The sequence below is a fragment of the Acomys russatus genome, chromosome 25, assembly GCF_903995435.1.
Source record: "Acomys russatus chromosome 25, mAcoRus1.1, whole genome shotgun sequence".
In the NCBI taxonomy this organism is placed as follows: domain Eukaryota; kingdom Metazoa; phylum Chordata; class Mammalia; order Rodentia; family Muridae; genus Acomys; species Acomys russatus.
Genome location: NC_067161.1, coordinates 39515494 through 39532053, shown reverse-complemented (window position 1 = coordinate 39532053; position 16560 = coordinate 39515494). Strand labels below are relative to the sequence as shown.

Sequence of the window (16560 nt, the reverse complement as noted above, 5' to 3'; positions counted from 1 at the left end):
AGCAGCATTTTGTCACGGCAAGTCACAGAAAGGTCACCATCCCATACAGGCGTTCCATTGCACTTCATCCCGATTTTTCTACTCCCGAGGCCCACCCACTGACACCTTATGGAAGAGCATGGGTCATGGCCACGTTAAGCATAGGAACTGGAGCATATGGTTCCTTCTGTATCTGGAAGTGTTGGTACATGCACTAGTACTTTAATATGTCAGTGTTTTACCTCTGAAAGTTCTCTAGGCAAATTTGAATGAGCAAACTAACCTTTGTATAGTAACTTGTTTATGCAACATAACTTAACCTTTAACAGAGTTTGTGATACCAAAGAAATAATTTAATAGCTTGACTACAGTGACCAGCCTTATAATTTTATGAAAATGGGTCTTAAATTTGCCAGAAAAATTAGTTAAAACCATCGGTTTTCTGGTCCTGTGCTTTCAAACTAAGACATTTGTTCTTTCCTCCTAGTATGACAGACAGCAGTGGGCACACAGGAAACAAAACACGCTAATTACCTGATAGAGAAGAAGCACACAGTGTAATGAGTCCCAGGGCTAATGGTTCTTCCCTGGAGACTGGAGTCAATTCACAGCTCACACTTCGCTGTGCTCACTCTCTGAAGGATGATCTCACCTCCCTACAGGGCCACAGCATTCTACCACCGCCACCATCATCACCATCACCACCACCATCACCATCACCACCATCACCACCATCATCATCATCACCATCACCACCACCACCACCATCACTATCATCACCACCACGACCACTACCACCATCACAACCACCACCGCCGCCATCACCACCACCACCACCATCACCACCACCACCACTGCCATTACCACCACCATCACCACCACCACCATCACCACCACCACCACCATCACCACTACCATCACCATTACCACCACCACCACCATCACCATTGCCACCACCACCACCATCACCACGACCACCATCACCACCACCATCACCACTACCATCACCATCACCACCACCATCACCACCATCATCACCACCACCACCATCACCATTGCCACCACCACCACCATCACCACCACCACCACTGCCATTACCACCACCATCACCACCACCATCATCACCACCACCACCACCATCACTATCATCACCACCACGACCACTACCACCATCACCACCACCACCGCCGCCATCACCACCACCACCACCATCACCACCATCACCACCACCATCACCACCATCACCACCACCACCACCACTACCATCATCATCACCACCACCACCACCATCACCACTGCCACCACCACCACCATCACCACCACCACCATCATCATCATCACCAATATCACCCTTACCACTATCACCACCATCACCATCACCACCACCATTACCACTATCATCACCACCATCACATTATCACTATCAGCACCATCACCACCACCAACAATTCCACTATCATCACTATCACTATTACTGCCACCATCATTGTCACCACCACCTCTATTACCCTGCCACACCTAGTCAGGTCCCGGCAGACTGGACTTTGTGCACTGAAACATAATTAATGTGTTAGGTATTTAATTGAAACAATAAACAAAGTACTATTATTTTATTTTCATGTGTGTGTGTGTGTGTGTGTGTGTAAGAGAGATAGGATGTAGGTGAGTACACACCACAGTGGCTATGTGGAGATCAGGGGCTGGATCACCTTCTCCGTTGGTGAGGTTGGGTTCCTTGCTGCTTCTGTCACATCGCATTTTATGCTTGCTGGCCTATCAGTTTCTGGATGGTTCTTCTGTCTCTGCCTCCTCTTTAGCCATAGGAACTCTGGGGCTACAGATGTGTGCTACTACACTAGAATTTTTTTTAATGGGCTCTGGAAATTGATCTCAGGTCCCCAGGCTTGGACAGAAAGTGTTTTTACCCTCTGAGCCATTTTGCCAACCCAAACAGTGAGCTTCTTTCTGCACCTATAATTCATGCTGTCCCCCTTTCCTTGGTGGACATGATGGCAGGGTTTAGGGACAATGGTTTACACTCATTTCCCGGATGCTACTGAAACCATCCTAGCAGGAGTGAAAACATTCTAAAGAGAGACACTTACGGCCCTCACTTTGGCTGTCAGATTACTGGGACAATAAATGCAAAGAAATTAGAATTTCCCCAGGAATCCTATGCTTGGAGAAGGCAAAGGCTGTGCTTCGTGCTGGCCGGAAGGAGTGCTTGTGTCCCCAGAAGATATTTCATACAGTTCTAACAATTGTCCGGCCACTCTGCAGGGGAGACCAGAACCACCACAGGATGGGTGAGTGATGGGCAGAACCACACCTTGACCGGGGCTGCCTAGCTCTGCATGCCTCTTGCTTGCCCTCTCAAAAGCTATAACCTTCATGCCAGGACGCTGAGGATGGACTGGGCATCACTGGGCCTCCAGTGCTCTTCACAGTGTGACCACACTGAATAACTTTTCTGTCTTTGCTTTAACACTGACACTTACGTTTTCCTCTGGCTAACTGAGAACAGATTGGTAAGCCTGGCTTGTCAGAAGGGACAGAAGCTAGGTCAGCTAGAATACTATGATTATATCAGAAAAATAAAGAAATATTAGTATGCATAGGAAATAAACAGACCTACCCTGGGATCTCAGGTAGGCTCCTGAACAAGCCTTTGAAGGTGAAAGTCTGTGTGACCGGGGTAAACACAACGAAGTGTGACTCTCTCAGAGGTCAGACCTATGTGTCTTAGCGTCATACTTCCTTTTAACCCTCACACTGAAAAGTCTAAATATTCTGATAAAACCCAACTCCACCTCCTCGTGACTTATCCTAAAATTCTCTTCTTTGCGAAAAACAAGCCGCTGTTTTTACCTGGCATGAGATTCCTAAAAGATGAAGGTAACCACGCCCCCCACCCCACCCCACCACCAAAACACACATAGCTGCCAGTGTCATTGTAGATATGTCTTAGTCCCTGCCTGTGCTGACAAGCGTGGCCCAGACAAGAACCTGTCACTGTAATTGATTGAATAAGCGGAATGAGCTAATTGGCGATGAAGCTATAATGTATAAATGCAGGTTTATTGGAAGCGGCGCTGGAGGGGTAGGAGAAAGGGAAGCGCGCACTGGGGGTGCGTGGAAGGGAAGGAGAGAGGGCAGGGAGGTGGGGAAAGGACAAGGGCAGCAAAGGTGGTAAAGGGGGAGGGAGGGAGTGGCAAAATGTCTGGTTTATATAGCGAGTCTCTGGGTGAGGGGAAGCCCCGCCCCTAGAGAGGGCAGGGCATGCCAACCACGCCCTGCAGCAGGACCTTACACACTGCCTGGGGAGCTGCTGGCATCGAGACCCTCTTATGAAAGCTGGATGAGTTGCTGGCACTCCCTTAATTATGTGACCTGTGGACTATGGTCTATTGAAAGGGTTAGCTAGCCTGACTCCATCTTAGGCCTGTCCTCCACGTTGGCACACAGGTCTTCAGTTCTGAGAAAAACCGTAAAAACCAGCAGACCAAAGAGACCACCCATTAGCCAAGGACAGACAGATGTTCTCAGTCCCAAGACAGATTGCTGTTGCTGACTCCACGCGTTGCTGAGACCTTGGTCCTAATCACATCCTGCCGACTCCCGCCTTTTTAAAAAATGAGTCTATCTGGTGCTGGCCAGTCCAGATAAGACTGCCCTTCCCTTCCCGCACAGGCCTTTTTGCTTTTTGCTTTAAAAGAAACCGCCCCGACCCCGCCTGCGCCCCCTCTGCGGCCCCCCTCCCTGCCCTTCCTCAGGCCTGCAGCCTGAGCATATTCCTAGTTTGCTAGAAGCTCATGATATACCTAGACTGCGGTGGTTCTCTCTTTGTTATTTGCACGTCCCTCAGACTCAAACCTGTGAGGGAATGAAGACTGTGAAAGGCCACAGGATTCCACAGACAACAGCCATCAGTGAGAAGAGGCACCGTTGCTGACAGGTCACTACAGTGCCTAAGCTCTCATTTCCTTGGGATAAGGTAGCAGTGATTTCTGGCCTCATTTTTATTTTTTAAAATATTATTTATTTATTGGGGGACACACACAGAGATCAGAGGACAGTTTGTGGGTGCCGGCAGTGAAGTCAGGCATCAATCCGTTGGAGGCAAGCAACTTGACTTACTGAGCTTGTCACCTCTGCTTCCGCCAGGTGGCAGCATTGGCTGTTTGAACGCAACCCTCTTCTGTTAAAGCCCCTCCTAGGCTTCTGAGTCTAAATACTTCCATTCCAGTTCTTTTTGGTATGATTAATTGAAATAAAAATTATTTTCCACTTGGGAATGGGGAGATTCCCCAGTGGTTAAAGAGCACTTACAGAACAGAACCAGGTTCTGTTCCCAGCACCCGCATGGCTCACAACTGTTCCTGACTCTATTTCTGGGGTGCCTGGCACCCTCTTCTGGCCTCTGTGGGTACTGCATGAATGTGGTACATGGATAGCCATGCAGGCATAGTACTCACACATATAATATAAAATAAATAAACCTAAAAATGTTTTTAAAAAATTATTTGCCACTGAATCCCATTAGGCAGCTAGTAAGTAACAACTGGCTGGTGCTTGTATTTAGTATCCCATCAAAGCATGCCACATCTGTCCTCACACCTGCCCTCACACCTGTCCTCACACCTGCCCTCACACCTGTCCTCACACCTGCCCTCACACCTGTCCTCACACCTGCCCTCACACTCCGTATTCAGCGGCCGACCCAAGTTGAAAATTCAGGTGAGTGAACGATTATGTATGGTGTCCTTGTTGTTGGTTCAAGCCAGATCTCCACCTGCTTGTTAAGGACAGAAAGGCCTTCTTATATGGGCCCAGCTAGTCATCATTGCTGTGCTTGGGTTTCTAACTACAGTAAAGGGTTCTGTGGAATACCAGGTTGAGACCTCTAAGGAGAAGTGTGCCCGGCTAGTACACCTTCCATCTCAGACTGAGACCTGCAGATCAGTTTTCTTCAGTCACTGGCCCCTCCTCGGAACCAATGGGAGGCAGAATGAATTTATAAAGCTTCTGGGTTAAATACGAGGCATGGGGATTTTTTTCTCCAGATATGGAATTGACTACACACACACACACACACACACACACGCGCACGCGCGTCTCAGCCACCTTTCCTGTGAGTGGAGGAGACCTGTAAGGCAGATGTTACAGCTGCTGCTGCTGCTGGAGCTGAGGCCTGGGCTTGATTCTTCCCTCAGTGCATCTTGCTCCTAGAGCCCATGAGGCAGTAAATGCAGGGCTGGACACCTGCGTGGCAGCGGGAATCCCCTCATGGTGGTGTTGCGATGACAACAATCGCCATGGAAGGTTCCTGGCTTGAACTATTACCCGAGAGAAACAACCTGGCAGCCATGAAGCCCTTCCACAGTGGAGGGGATGGTGGCCTGCCGCCCATCCCCCAGACCACCTCAGGAGCGGGTGTGGAGAGACAATGATGCTCACGGGCAGCCATAGTTGTTGTCCATTTTGTGAAATAAAAGCACAGCTTGAATGGGTTAAATTCTTGTACATGGGGCTCTTTAAGACCCTGGGATCGAGAATGACCCAGAGAAAGCCTACCTTCTTTTGTGGAGGTTAACTTGCAACTTGCTATGGAGTCAGGAGATGACCTTGAACTTTGATTTCCTCCCTTCACTTCCCAAGTGCTGGAAGTAGAGATTTATCCCCCCTGCTCCTCCTGCAAGCGCTCCGGCAGCTGAGCTGCATCCCCAGCCCACCTGGAACCTCTGAGGGATGAAAGGCAGTTTCCCACCGATGGGAGGGGTGGGGTTTGGAAACGACGGGCTGTTTCAAAGTTACACAATCAATTAGCTGAGTCAGGGCAGGGGGCCTGTCTATTCAATCTACACAGGCTCTAGTTTTATTCTGTGGCTGAGCTAAAACACTCTGCCCAAAAGCACCTCAAAGAGGAAAGGGTCTTCTGGCTTATTCTGAAAGTCACAGTCAATCGCTGTGAGAAGTCAGGGCAGGAATTCAAATAGGAACCTGGTGTAAAAACCACCAAGGGAAGCCGCTCCACTGGCTCACTCACAGGTTCAGGCTTAGCTGCTTCCATCCATCCGTATACAGCCCAGAACTCCTTGTCCAAGGAACGGTACTGCCCACGGTAGGCTGGGTCCTCCTGAACCAATTACAAACAAGACAATCGCTCATGATGTGCCCACAGGCTAATCTGCCCTAGTCAATTTCTCAGTCAAGACTCTAGCCTCAGATGACTTCCGGCTGTGTCAAATAGACAATTACAGCTAAGTAGGACAAGTTGTGTGTTTTTTTCCACTTTTATTATTTACTTTTCATTAGTTTAAATCTGAGAAGGGAACAGCATCACACGGATTCTGTGTCCAATAGCATTCGCAGGAAGGTTGCTTCAGAATTTGGCACGAACCATGCCACTGTTTCCATGGGTCCGAGTTACTTTTCCCTGGATCACTCTGGTTTTGTCCGGTTTGCCTCCAGGAGTCACTGTGCTGTTTTTTGCCTTATACACGTAAGCACATCTCTTGCCTAAGTAGAATTCCGTTTCATCCCGGGCATAAACACCTTCAATTTTAAGAAGAGCTGTGTGCTCTCTTTGGTTCCGGAGACCTCGTTTGTAGTCAGCAAAAATGGCTTTGCACCACAGCCTCCCAGACATAGTTGCATTTTAAAAGTCCTGTTCCCAGCAGGCCTGCACAGGCGCCAAGATGGCGGAAAGAGGAAGGGAGGGCCCGCCGCCCAAGTCTTAAACACTCTGTTGCTTTGAAGAGTAAATGACACATTTCCCAGCTGCTGATGCCTCTGCCACCAGCTACACAGGAGTGTGGGGTTGCTCTTTCCTTGTTCTCCTTACCTTCACTGGCTGTTGCAAGTTATCGCAGCCAAGCCTATTATTTAGAAGATGGATCAAAGCAACGCTTCATGAAGAGGGGCTTACCTTTCTTCTGTACACTTCCTTTGCTCAAGGGTAGCCCAAGAAGCTTCCAATTAGAGGGGCTGCTGAGAGATGTGTTCCTTGTTCCCTGGACACACAGCCATGACTAGAGGACCAGCGAGGGCAGTATGTGACACGCGGCTCGTGGTGAGGAGCTGGGCAGTGTAGCATCACAGTGGATACTTCCCAGTATTCCTAGCTTTATCTCGGAAGAAAAGCTGCATTCCCTGGAATTCCTTGGATTTCCCTGGAAGCTGCCGGGGGTGGGGTGGTGGTGGGGAAGATTCTCTTCTACTTCTCATGCTGGACTTTTGGCAATAGAACCACAGCTGTCTGTGATGAGGCAAGCCTTTCCGCATCTTGGGTTGGGAGCAGATTCTGCTGGGGTTTTGGCTTCAGTTCTGAGCCCATCATGGGAATCACAGTAGTTTAGGCCAGCCTCAAACAAACACTGAGAATCCATCACAAATAGGAAAGCCTGACAGGGATTTACCACACGTGGAAGTTTTCTCATAAACAAAATGACATCAAGCCTGAGAAATAATGAAGCTTTGCCCCTAATCACGGTGGAACGTTTTTCTCAGCCTCTTTCACTCTCATTAAAATGCTTGCCTGGGAGCTTGCTTTCTGCCACAGTTTTCACTGCTATCCTCACCAGGACAGCTTCCCCCTGGCCTGTCTGGAACCAGGCCTTCCTTCCCCCGTCCCTCTGCTGCCGAACAGCAGCCTTCTGAGCGCCCCCTTCACCTCCTTGTTCCTGAGCGTGTAGATGAGAGGGTTGAGGAGAGGGGTGACAATGTTGTAGAATAGGGTGAGGAACTTGCCCTGGTCCTGAGAGGAGCTGTTTCCCGGCTGCATGTACATGTAGATGATATTTCCGTAGAAAAGCGAGACCACAGTGAGGTGCGAGCCGCAGGTGTTGAAGGCCTTTTGCCGCCCTGCAGCGGAGCGGATTCGCAGCACCGCTCCCACTATGTAGCCATAGGAAACCAAGATGAACACCAGGGGCGACAGCACGATGCCTATCGCCAGGACAAAGACGGTACCTTCCACTGCTGCGGTGTTGACACAGGCCATCCTGATGAGGGCCGGCATCTCGCAGAGGAAGTGGTCCACCCTGCGGCGCCCGCAACGGGGTAAGCTGAGGGTCACCGGAGACATGGCCAAGGAATTGGCGACCCCACAGCTCCAAGCCACTGAGACCAGAGCCACGCAGAGCCTGGGACTCATGACCACCATGTAGTGCAGGGGCTTGCAGACAGCCACATAGCGGTCATAGGCCATGACGGCCAGCAGGAGGCACTCTACACCGCCCAGGCCCAGGAACAGGACCAGCTGCAGTGCACAGCCCACATAGCTGATGGTCTTGTCCTGCCCACTGAGGTTGTAGAGCAGCTGTGGGATGGAGCTACTGGTGAAGCTGAGGTCCAGGAAGGACAGGTGTGTGAGGAAGAAGTACATGGGGGTGTGCAGGTGCGGGTCCAGCCTCGACACCAGGATGATGGTGCTGTTGCCCAGCAGGGTCAGGAGGTAGGCGGGCAGGATGATCGCGAAGAGGACCCTCTCCAGCTGGGGCCGGTCAGAGAAGCCTACCAGGATGAAATGGCTGAAAGTGCTGTCGTTGGCTGCGTCCATCTCTACTGTACCTGAGGAGGACATCAATACTGACAGTGATCAGAGTGGACAGTGCTCCTGTCACTTATTACTCATTTAGTTATAACATATGCTATAGATAATACTGACGGACAAGGAAGCCAAGTCATGTGTGTGGCAAGGCATTTGTCATGGGGAGAAACAGGACTGAATTGGTTCTGAAGCCAGCAGTCACTCAGTGTGTCACCCTCATTCACTCTAGTCCTGACTCTAATTCCATGACGTGAGAGACGCACTGTATGCTGTGGCCCAGCTTTTGCTACCCTTGAGACCCACAATCTCAAGCTCCCATCCAAAGGCAAAGAACACAAAATACAGCCCCAAATAACCAACCAGTAGTGTTTGAAGATGCCCGACACAGCTGACTGGACACTTGGACACCACCCGTCTGAACTCAGCTGGGTTCACTGATACACAGATGTTTTTTAGAATAAATATGCTGGATCTTTTTTCTAAAGATTTTTGATAATTTGATAACTCAAGGACAGAATGGTGTTACCTGGAAATATCTTTTAAAAATTTAAGTTTGGTATGTTATAAATGTACAAAACCATATGTAGACATTATGCACTTTATAATCTACTGCAAAATTATAAAGAAATCTACTAGAAATAATTAACAGGAACAGAGACCACCTAGAGTATTGTGTCCAGCAGAGAGGAACCTAAACAGACGTGGCCGTGAAGCACTGTGCCATATTTGTGTCAGGCGAACTGTGGTCCACGGCTCTGCTCCAGGGGTTCTCAGTGATCCTTGCTGCTATCGCTGTGAGCTGAGAGGCTCAGAGAATCCACCCCAAAACCACTCCAGTTCAACACCTACCCGTCACCCAGTTCAACACCTACCGGTCACCCAGTTCAACACCTGTCAGCCAGCTCAACACCTAACCATCACCCAGTATTGTGTGGCATCTGAAAGTTACTCATACATTTTTCCACTCTGCAATACAGAGACACTCAAAATACTGTCTAGAGAGCTGTCACCGTCATCTGCATGTCTCTGGACAGCCGCAGGCTACTATAAACTAATTTTAGATGGGAGTCGAATGCTTTACCCAGATTTTCAACACTGCAGGTGGTGGGTACCCTTAACCCTTAACCTTAATTATTTATTTGGGATGCCTTTCATTCCAAAGACACATTCTGTCCTTTGGATTATTATTTTTGGTGAATTTTGGATTTCTGGATAGAAAAATGGCGTAGGAGACAGTAGGTTATCAGTGAAAGTGCATGCTTGTAAATCCTCTTTCTGGGCCTGTTGCTTAAGCAGCTAATGTGCTTGTTTTTCCTCCAAGGTACATATGGGAAATATGGCTTCCAGAAAGGTCGAATGCAAATGTAAGGTTTTTAAATTACAATGTGTGTGTGTGTGTGTGTGAGAGAGAGAGAGAGAGAGAGAGAGAGAGAGAGAGAGAGAGAGAGAGGGAGGAGAGAAGAGAGAGAGAGAGAGAGAGAGAGAGAGAGAGAGAGAGAGAGAGAGAGAGAGAGAGCGCTAGCTCACCTTTGGAGGTCAGAGGACAGCTTTCAGGAATCAGTTTTCCCCTTCCATCACGTGGCCTTGGGGATCAGATTCAGGCCGTCAGGCTTGGCGGCAAGTCCCTTTACCCACCGAGTCTTCTCAGCAGCTAGAACAAGAAATGGAGAGAGAAGGCCTGGGGCCCAGGTTCCCGTCCTGCTGGGAGAAGATCGGTTGGCCACACAGCTAAGCAGCACACGCATAGTCCCTGGCCTCTGCTTCCTGTTTGCCATGAAAGTGTAACAACTTACAGGAAAGGCAGAGAGAAAGGAAGGGTCTTTCTCTCCCAGGCTTGGCCAAAGCATACATAAGCCCACTTTGTTTCTCTACCAAGTTCCGTTTCCTAGTTTCTTTGGCATATAGGAAAGCTGAGGCGGCCTGCACGTCCTGCACCAGTGCCACATGGAGCTTGTTTGTAAATTATTTTTTTGTTTTCCTGTATGTCATTTCTTCATGTCTTAATTTGTTGTAGGCTTTTCTTACCAGTTTTTTTTTTTTTTTGAGAAAAGATGTAAAAATGGAACTTTCTTACTTCATACCTCACTGTACAAATGCATCCTTCTAGATATTTGTTATAGTTTAAGAAAAGTACATATATAAACACCTCTCTCTCTCTCTGTGTGTCGCTTGCTATGTTGTGTGTGTGTGTGTGTGTGTGTGTGTGTGTGTGTGTGTGTGTCTGTCTCCAGCAAGGGGGATCAGATCCACTGGAGCTGGAGCTATAGGAGGTTGGTGAGCTTCCTGGTGTGGGTGCTGGGAATCCATCCTCAGGTCCACTGCAAGGGCAGAAGGGCCACCACTCCAGCCCTACTTGAGTGAGAAAATGTTAATCTATCTTTTTATCTTTCTCATTATCTTCTCGGTGATCAGGACCTCAACTCTCCTTTGCTTTCTCCTAAACATAGAGCAAAGAGCCTATGAAGGACGACAAAAGAAGCTTGAAAGCGCAAACAGCTGAGAGGAATCTCAGTCAGGGTAACGATGGGGGTGAGGGGGGCGGGGCAGGGCGGTGCTTCAGGGCGCCGCAGGATTCTATAGTGTTTGAGTTAGGAATCCTGAGCAGTGGGTGGGGGGTGGGGTTTGGGGGGGATGGGGGGTGCGGAGGTCAGGGGCGCTTGGGTACTGAGAAGTCCTAGCACAGTGAAGGGCTTGCTCTGATTTTTTAAGACAGCCTGTGTTCAGATTTCCTTCCTAATATTCATTCTCTTGACTGGCACAAGGGAGACCTGGTGACTTTGATTTGGCGACCTTTGACCTTTTATGTTCGTGTCTAACAAACATTTACACTGGTGGCTCCTGTGGCCTCAGCTTTTAAGGTGTTGCTTCACTAGCCTTCTTTAAAAAAAAAAAAAAAAAACACAAACAAAATACAAAAAAACCAGGCTGTCATGCCCCTGGGGTTTGCATCTCTGGGAGGTCTGAAGTCATTCATTACCGGAACCCCTGCATTTTGCGTAAAGCACCATTTCAAGTTTGATCCTACTGAGCCGTTGATTTCTCAGATATGAGAATTTTGTCTCTCTCTCCCTAAAACAAAAACAATATTAAAGCACAAACGTAAGACCTGAAATCAAGACAGAAACGCCAACTCTGCACTGCAGCTCCAAGGGGTATTTCCGATAGCACTGGCCTCTCTCTGAGAAAGGGGAATCTAAGAGGTACAGGGCACCTTTGCTGTCTGAATGTTGGGAAGGGTCCACCCCCTTGCTCTCTCTGCATCAGACTCTGGAGGAGCATCCTTTCCCTCACCGTGCCCAGGACCTTAGCGTTCGGTCCAGGATTTCAGCTCTCTGCACAAGTACCTCTTGTCCAGGGCCAGTGTAGTCTTATTAATAGGACTTAATAGGCAAAAACAAAGAGGACGCGGATTAAAAGGGCTGTTCAAGGCCAGCTCTTCCCAGACCAATTGGAGGCATGATGCTCGGCTACACCAGCTTCGTGGCCAACATGTTATGAGCTATGGCTGACGAGATCCTTTCTGATGCAGACATGGGTGCCTCTGACATCTGGAGACCCATCTGAGACACGAACACTAACACGGCGACCTCCTCTGAGACAAATAGCACGGTCAATGAGTAAACCAGTTAGTGGTTGGTAACACCCTTTCTTATAGACACCAGGGGCTTTCCCTTGTCAGAGCAAAGCTGAGACCTCCTAAGACAAAGAGACAAACCTTATTTCACCCTCAGGGAGACAAGCCTGAGCCTAGATACTGGAAGGAAACAGCACTTGCTCTGGAGGCCATGACAGGAGAATACAGGTGGTTGTCCTTCTCAATGAGAGATGTGCTTCCAGACCCTTCCAGGACAGCGGCTTACAGGCCTTCACTGCTAAGCCTGCCTACTCCGAAAGACTGGATTTTTTTTTTTTCCCTCTATGTCTTTGTCCCAGGTGCTTGCTAAAATCCATTCTTGCTCTTTGAACCAAACCTTACTCAGACTGCTGAGACTCCACTGCTAAGAAAGCTGCTTCCTTGAGCTCTAACTCAAACAGCATGTCTTCCTTTCCCTCCCTCACTCCCTCCCTCCCTCCCTCCCTCCTTCCCTCTCTCTTTCCTTCCCTCCCTCCCTTTGTCCCTCTGTCCTTCCCTCCTCCCTTCTCTCCCTCCTTCCTTGTCTCTTCCCGGCAGCAGCCACTGAGATCTCCAGCTTTTCTGCCCTTTGGCTTCTTAAAATCCAATAAAATAAAATTGTCCTTGAGTTTTCTTCTGGGTCCATCTTGAAATTCTTTTATATACAAGGCTAATGATCTACAAAAGGGACCCAAAGTGTTTCAGTGACATTAATTAGATACCTTTCTATGAGTCAGCAGAGTTTCCTGTGCTGGGGTACCCTGAGCCAGGCACAGCCTTCCATCCTCCACACCCTACCCTCCAAGCTTGACTATAACAACAGTGTGACAGGTACTGAATTATGCTCTCAGAGCAGGGGGCCTGAGTCAGCATAAGTGACCAATAAGGAGCCAATGTACACTTTATTGCTGTTTTGGCACTCACATCTCAGATCTCATTTTCTCTTTTTTTGTACCTGACAAAAAATCAGTTTTCTTTTCCCAACCAACTATAGTTTCAATATTAAGACACAACAAAAAGTTCGCATATTTTGTGTCCATTTAGCACTTTTTATATGCAGTCCTGTAAAAGTGACCCATCATTCTTCCAGATAGGCAACACAATGTGTGCCCCCTGTGCCGCTGCCGCTGCCCTCTGAGTGACTCTGTGATTCTCCTTCCCCACCCCCCAGGAGCTGGCACAAGTTAGGTGGGCACTCGACCCACTGAGCTAAGCCCACAGCCTGTCTGTTTAACAAACCAGCTGAGAAGTGCAGACCTCTCAAGATGGGCTCCCAGACTCAGAAGCTGCTCACCATCCTATCTGGATGTGGCTCTTGCCACTGCGCCCCTTAGTGCAGAGGGCGTGGCCCTGCAGAGGTGATCTAGGTCAGAACACAGAACACGCACAGCTGCTGCAGCTAGAGTAGCTGTGGAGAAAATCAAGGTGCCTCTCCCTGGTTTGACATCATCCTCCATCTGGTGGGTCCTGATGTTTACAGAGGGGAGAGCTACTGTTGCAAAGATGCAACTCCCCAGAGGAGACTGGAGAGAGTTCCATGGGGGGTCTGGGTTCCTCAGCATCCACAAGGGAGGTAGGGCCAGCATCCCCTCAGTAGACCCAGGCTCTGGGCAATCTTCGGAGCCCACCAGGGTCATTAGCACATTCACTTTAGTGTAGTCCTGTGCCATCCCAATGTTCCAGTCCCCACAGATATACAGAAAACGAGGGCCAAGAGGATTTGTCCCTTGATAGAAAAATAATGCAATACGGCACGCAAGCAAAATTTGGGCACTAAGTCTGTTGCTCAAAAGACAGAAATACACAGGGGTTATTTTTCCTCTTTCCCTTGCTCACAAGAATTAATGTGGCTTAAAAAATTTATTTGAGGTATAACTAGTCCAATTTGACCTAGAACAAGATCACACACTTTTTAAAACCCAAGATCCAGTGAAAATCAGTCATTAAAAAAACAAATAAACAAAAACTTTAACCAATAATTTTATGTCAAGAAAGAGCCCATTTTTTGAGACAGTGAAATAATGTCATAAGTAAATGGCTTAACAGAAAGATTCAGCTAATAACTTAGCTGGTTATCTCTTTATTCTCACTAGTAAGTTTGGGAAATGCTGGCATATATGGGTTTACATTTTAGTTTAGGAAACTGAACTAATGTCTTGAGCTCCCTGATTTCTTTGTGAATATACAAATATTTACTGTTTCTCTGTGGTACTATGAAGGGACTCTAAGACTTCTAGGCCAGGCAAGTGTAGGCCACTGAATGCCCCCCACAGACCTGTGACCTTGTTAATGTTACTGTGGAGAGAAAACTGGCATCACCAGCAGTAACTTACAGGAAAGAAATAAATAGAAAAAAACTAGTAGAGGCCGAGTTCCTGAAGTCAGCAAGGTAATACTGGAAACCAACAGATGAGATTAGAGCCACTGGTTAAGGAATTCATCAAAATGTCAGTATAGGCATTTTTACTAAATGTGTGGTTACAGCTACAGAGACTAGGACTAGTCCCTGCTAGCAGCTGCGCACCAGGTGAGCCCTGAGGTGGGTCCCTCGGTGAGCATTTGCACATGTGCTGGCTGGCTACAGCATTTCCTCCTCCATGCATAGTAGAAAAGAGTGACAGAGGTAGAGAAACAAACACCAGTCACACGCCGCAGGGCTGGTAACAGGAGAGAAGACACATTTAACACAGTTTCTCTGCCCTGTGGGATGCTGGGAGTAGGAGCTGCCACTTGAAGATGGGCTAGTGGGTAGCGTCAGTGCTACATCTCATCTTCCCCTAGTGTTCTTCATTCTGGATCTTTCCAGTGCCCTGTGAAAACTGGTCTATTTAGGTAATTCATGTATTAAATTTGTGACTTGATTCAGGAGAGGGGCTGGAGGAGAGAAAACTATTTATGAAATTAGTTCTGGCCAGGCTGTGGTGGCTCATGCCTTTAATCCCAGCACACGCGAGGTGGAGGCAGGCAGATCGCTGTGAGTTCAAGGCCAGCCTGGTTTACAAAGCAAGTCCAGGACAGCCAAGGCTACACAGGGAAACCCTGTCTCGAAAAACAAAAACAAAACAAAACAAACAAACAAACAAAAACCGAAAGAAAGAAAGAAAAAGAAAAAAAAAAAGAAATTAGTTCTGAAAAGAAATCATCTAGGCTGCTGGACATACAGGTATCAATATTCATAGACACAACCTGAGAGTTATAGCTTAGGACAAAGGAATCTGATATGGGTGGGGTTGACTTTATAACTATTCTTCATAGAGAGTTTCCTAATTGTCAGAGCAGTGTGAAGGAAGTAAGAAAAACTTGAGAAAGTAGAAATGATAATACTGCAGACTAGAAGAAAAGTCCAGTGTATAGTGAGAAGGATGCACAACAGGATACGGATGATGGGGAGGAGAGCAGATGCCACACATCCCACCAGGGAGTGGTCCTGCCCTATGACTCAGAAAAGAGGCCCACACACCATGATGGAACCAGTTTTGTTCTTTTCCTCCCATTTGTGAGTGTGTGTGTGTGTGTGTGTGTGTGTGTGTGTGTGTAAGAGAAGGGGGGCACGTGCGAATGGGTGTTCACTGAGCATGGGCACACATATGTGGAGGCATGAGGGTGATGTTGGAAATCACCTTCAATGACTCTTCCACTTAATTGAGACAGGGAACGTAAATCAAACCCAGAGCTAACCGATATGGACAGTCTCGCTAATCAGCTTAGTCTGGGGATCCTGTCTGGAGTTACAAGGGGCTTCACACCCACTTGCAATTTACATGGGTCCTAGGGATACAAAGTCTGGCCCTCACACTTTCAAGGCAAGCAATGAAGCACAGAGCTGTCCCCCTGCCCCAGGTGTCAATTTCTTTACAGACTCATTTTAATCTAAGTTCCTAGGAGGTTCCCCCGCATTCCAAGTCAGTCAGTAAAACATCCGACACATGCATAATTTAGTAGTGCCATTGCACCATTGCAGGGACCCCGAATTGCAACAGGCTTAGTGAAACCATGTCTGTGGGTACAGTGTTATCCCATCACTGGAATCTTGTATTTCTCCAAAGTTGACTTTCTACTTAGATTTTTTTTTCCTGTATGTAAAATAGACTTGACACTTCCAGCACTTGGCATTGACCTTTATTGCATGGTGACTGTCTAGTTGCAAATAGTATCTCTGTATTGCATTTTGCAACAGGTAGTTAATCCTTTGCTCATTTAACAAAGAAGCATCCAGCCATAACTACACCCAACCAGTCTGAGATCCTGGGACGTGCTTAGGGAATATACTGGTGTCAATAAATACCCTGTTCTTCCTTATGAGGTTTAGACCACATCACAAAAGGACAAATAAATTAGTAATTAAATAAATGAAAGTTTGGTATGGTGTGCTGGGAGCTGATACATACTGACATGTACTATGTGGGGTAAGCGAGGC

General features: G+C 47.9%; 1 protein-coding gene and 1 pseudogene across 1 annotated transcript; both read right to left on the bottom strand.

The window, feature by feature from the left end:
• Window positions 1-6295: 6295 nt before the first annotated feature.
• LOC127208502 (60S ribosomal protein L35a-like) lies at window positions 6296-6659 on the bottom strand (annotated as a pseudogene).
• An 896-nt stretch (window positions 6660-7555) lies between these two features.
• Window positions 7556-8539, bottom strand: LOC127208500 (olfactory receptor 2W3-like). The gene has a single exon (XM_051167984.1). It carries the CDS (start codon window positions 8537-8539, stop codon window positions 7556-7558), a length of 984 nt encoding a protein of 327 aa, XP_051023941.1.
• Window positions 8540-16560: the final 8021 nt, after the last annotated feature.

Bases quoted from the DNA above. Each gene is read 5' to 3' on its own strand.
- LOC127208500 (XM_051167984.1), bottom strand. From the start codon at position 8,539: ATGGACGCAGCCAACGACAGCACTTTCAGCCATTTCATCCTGGTAGGC.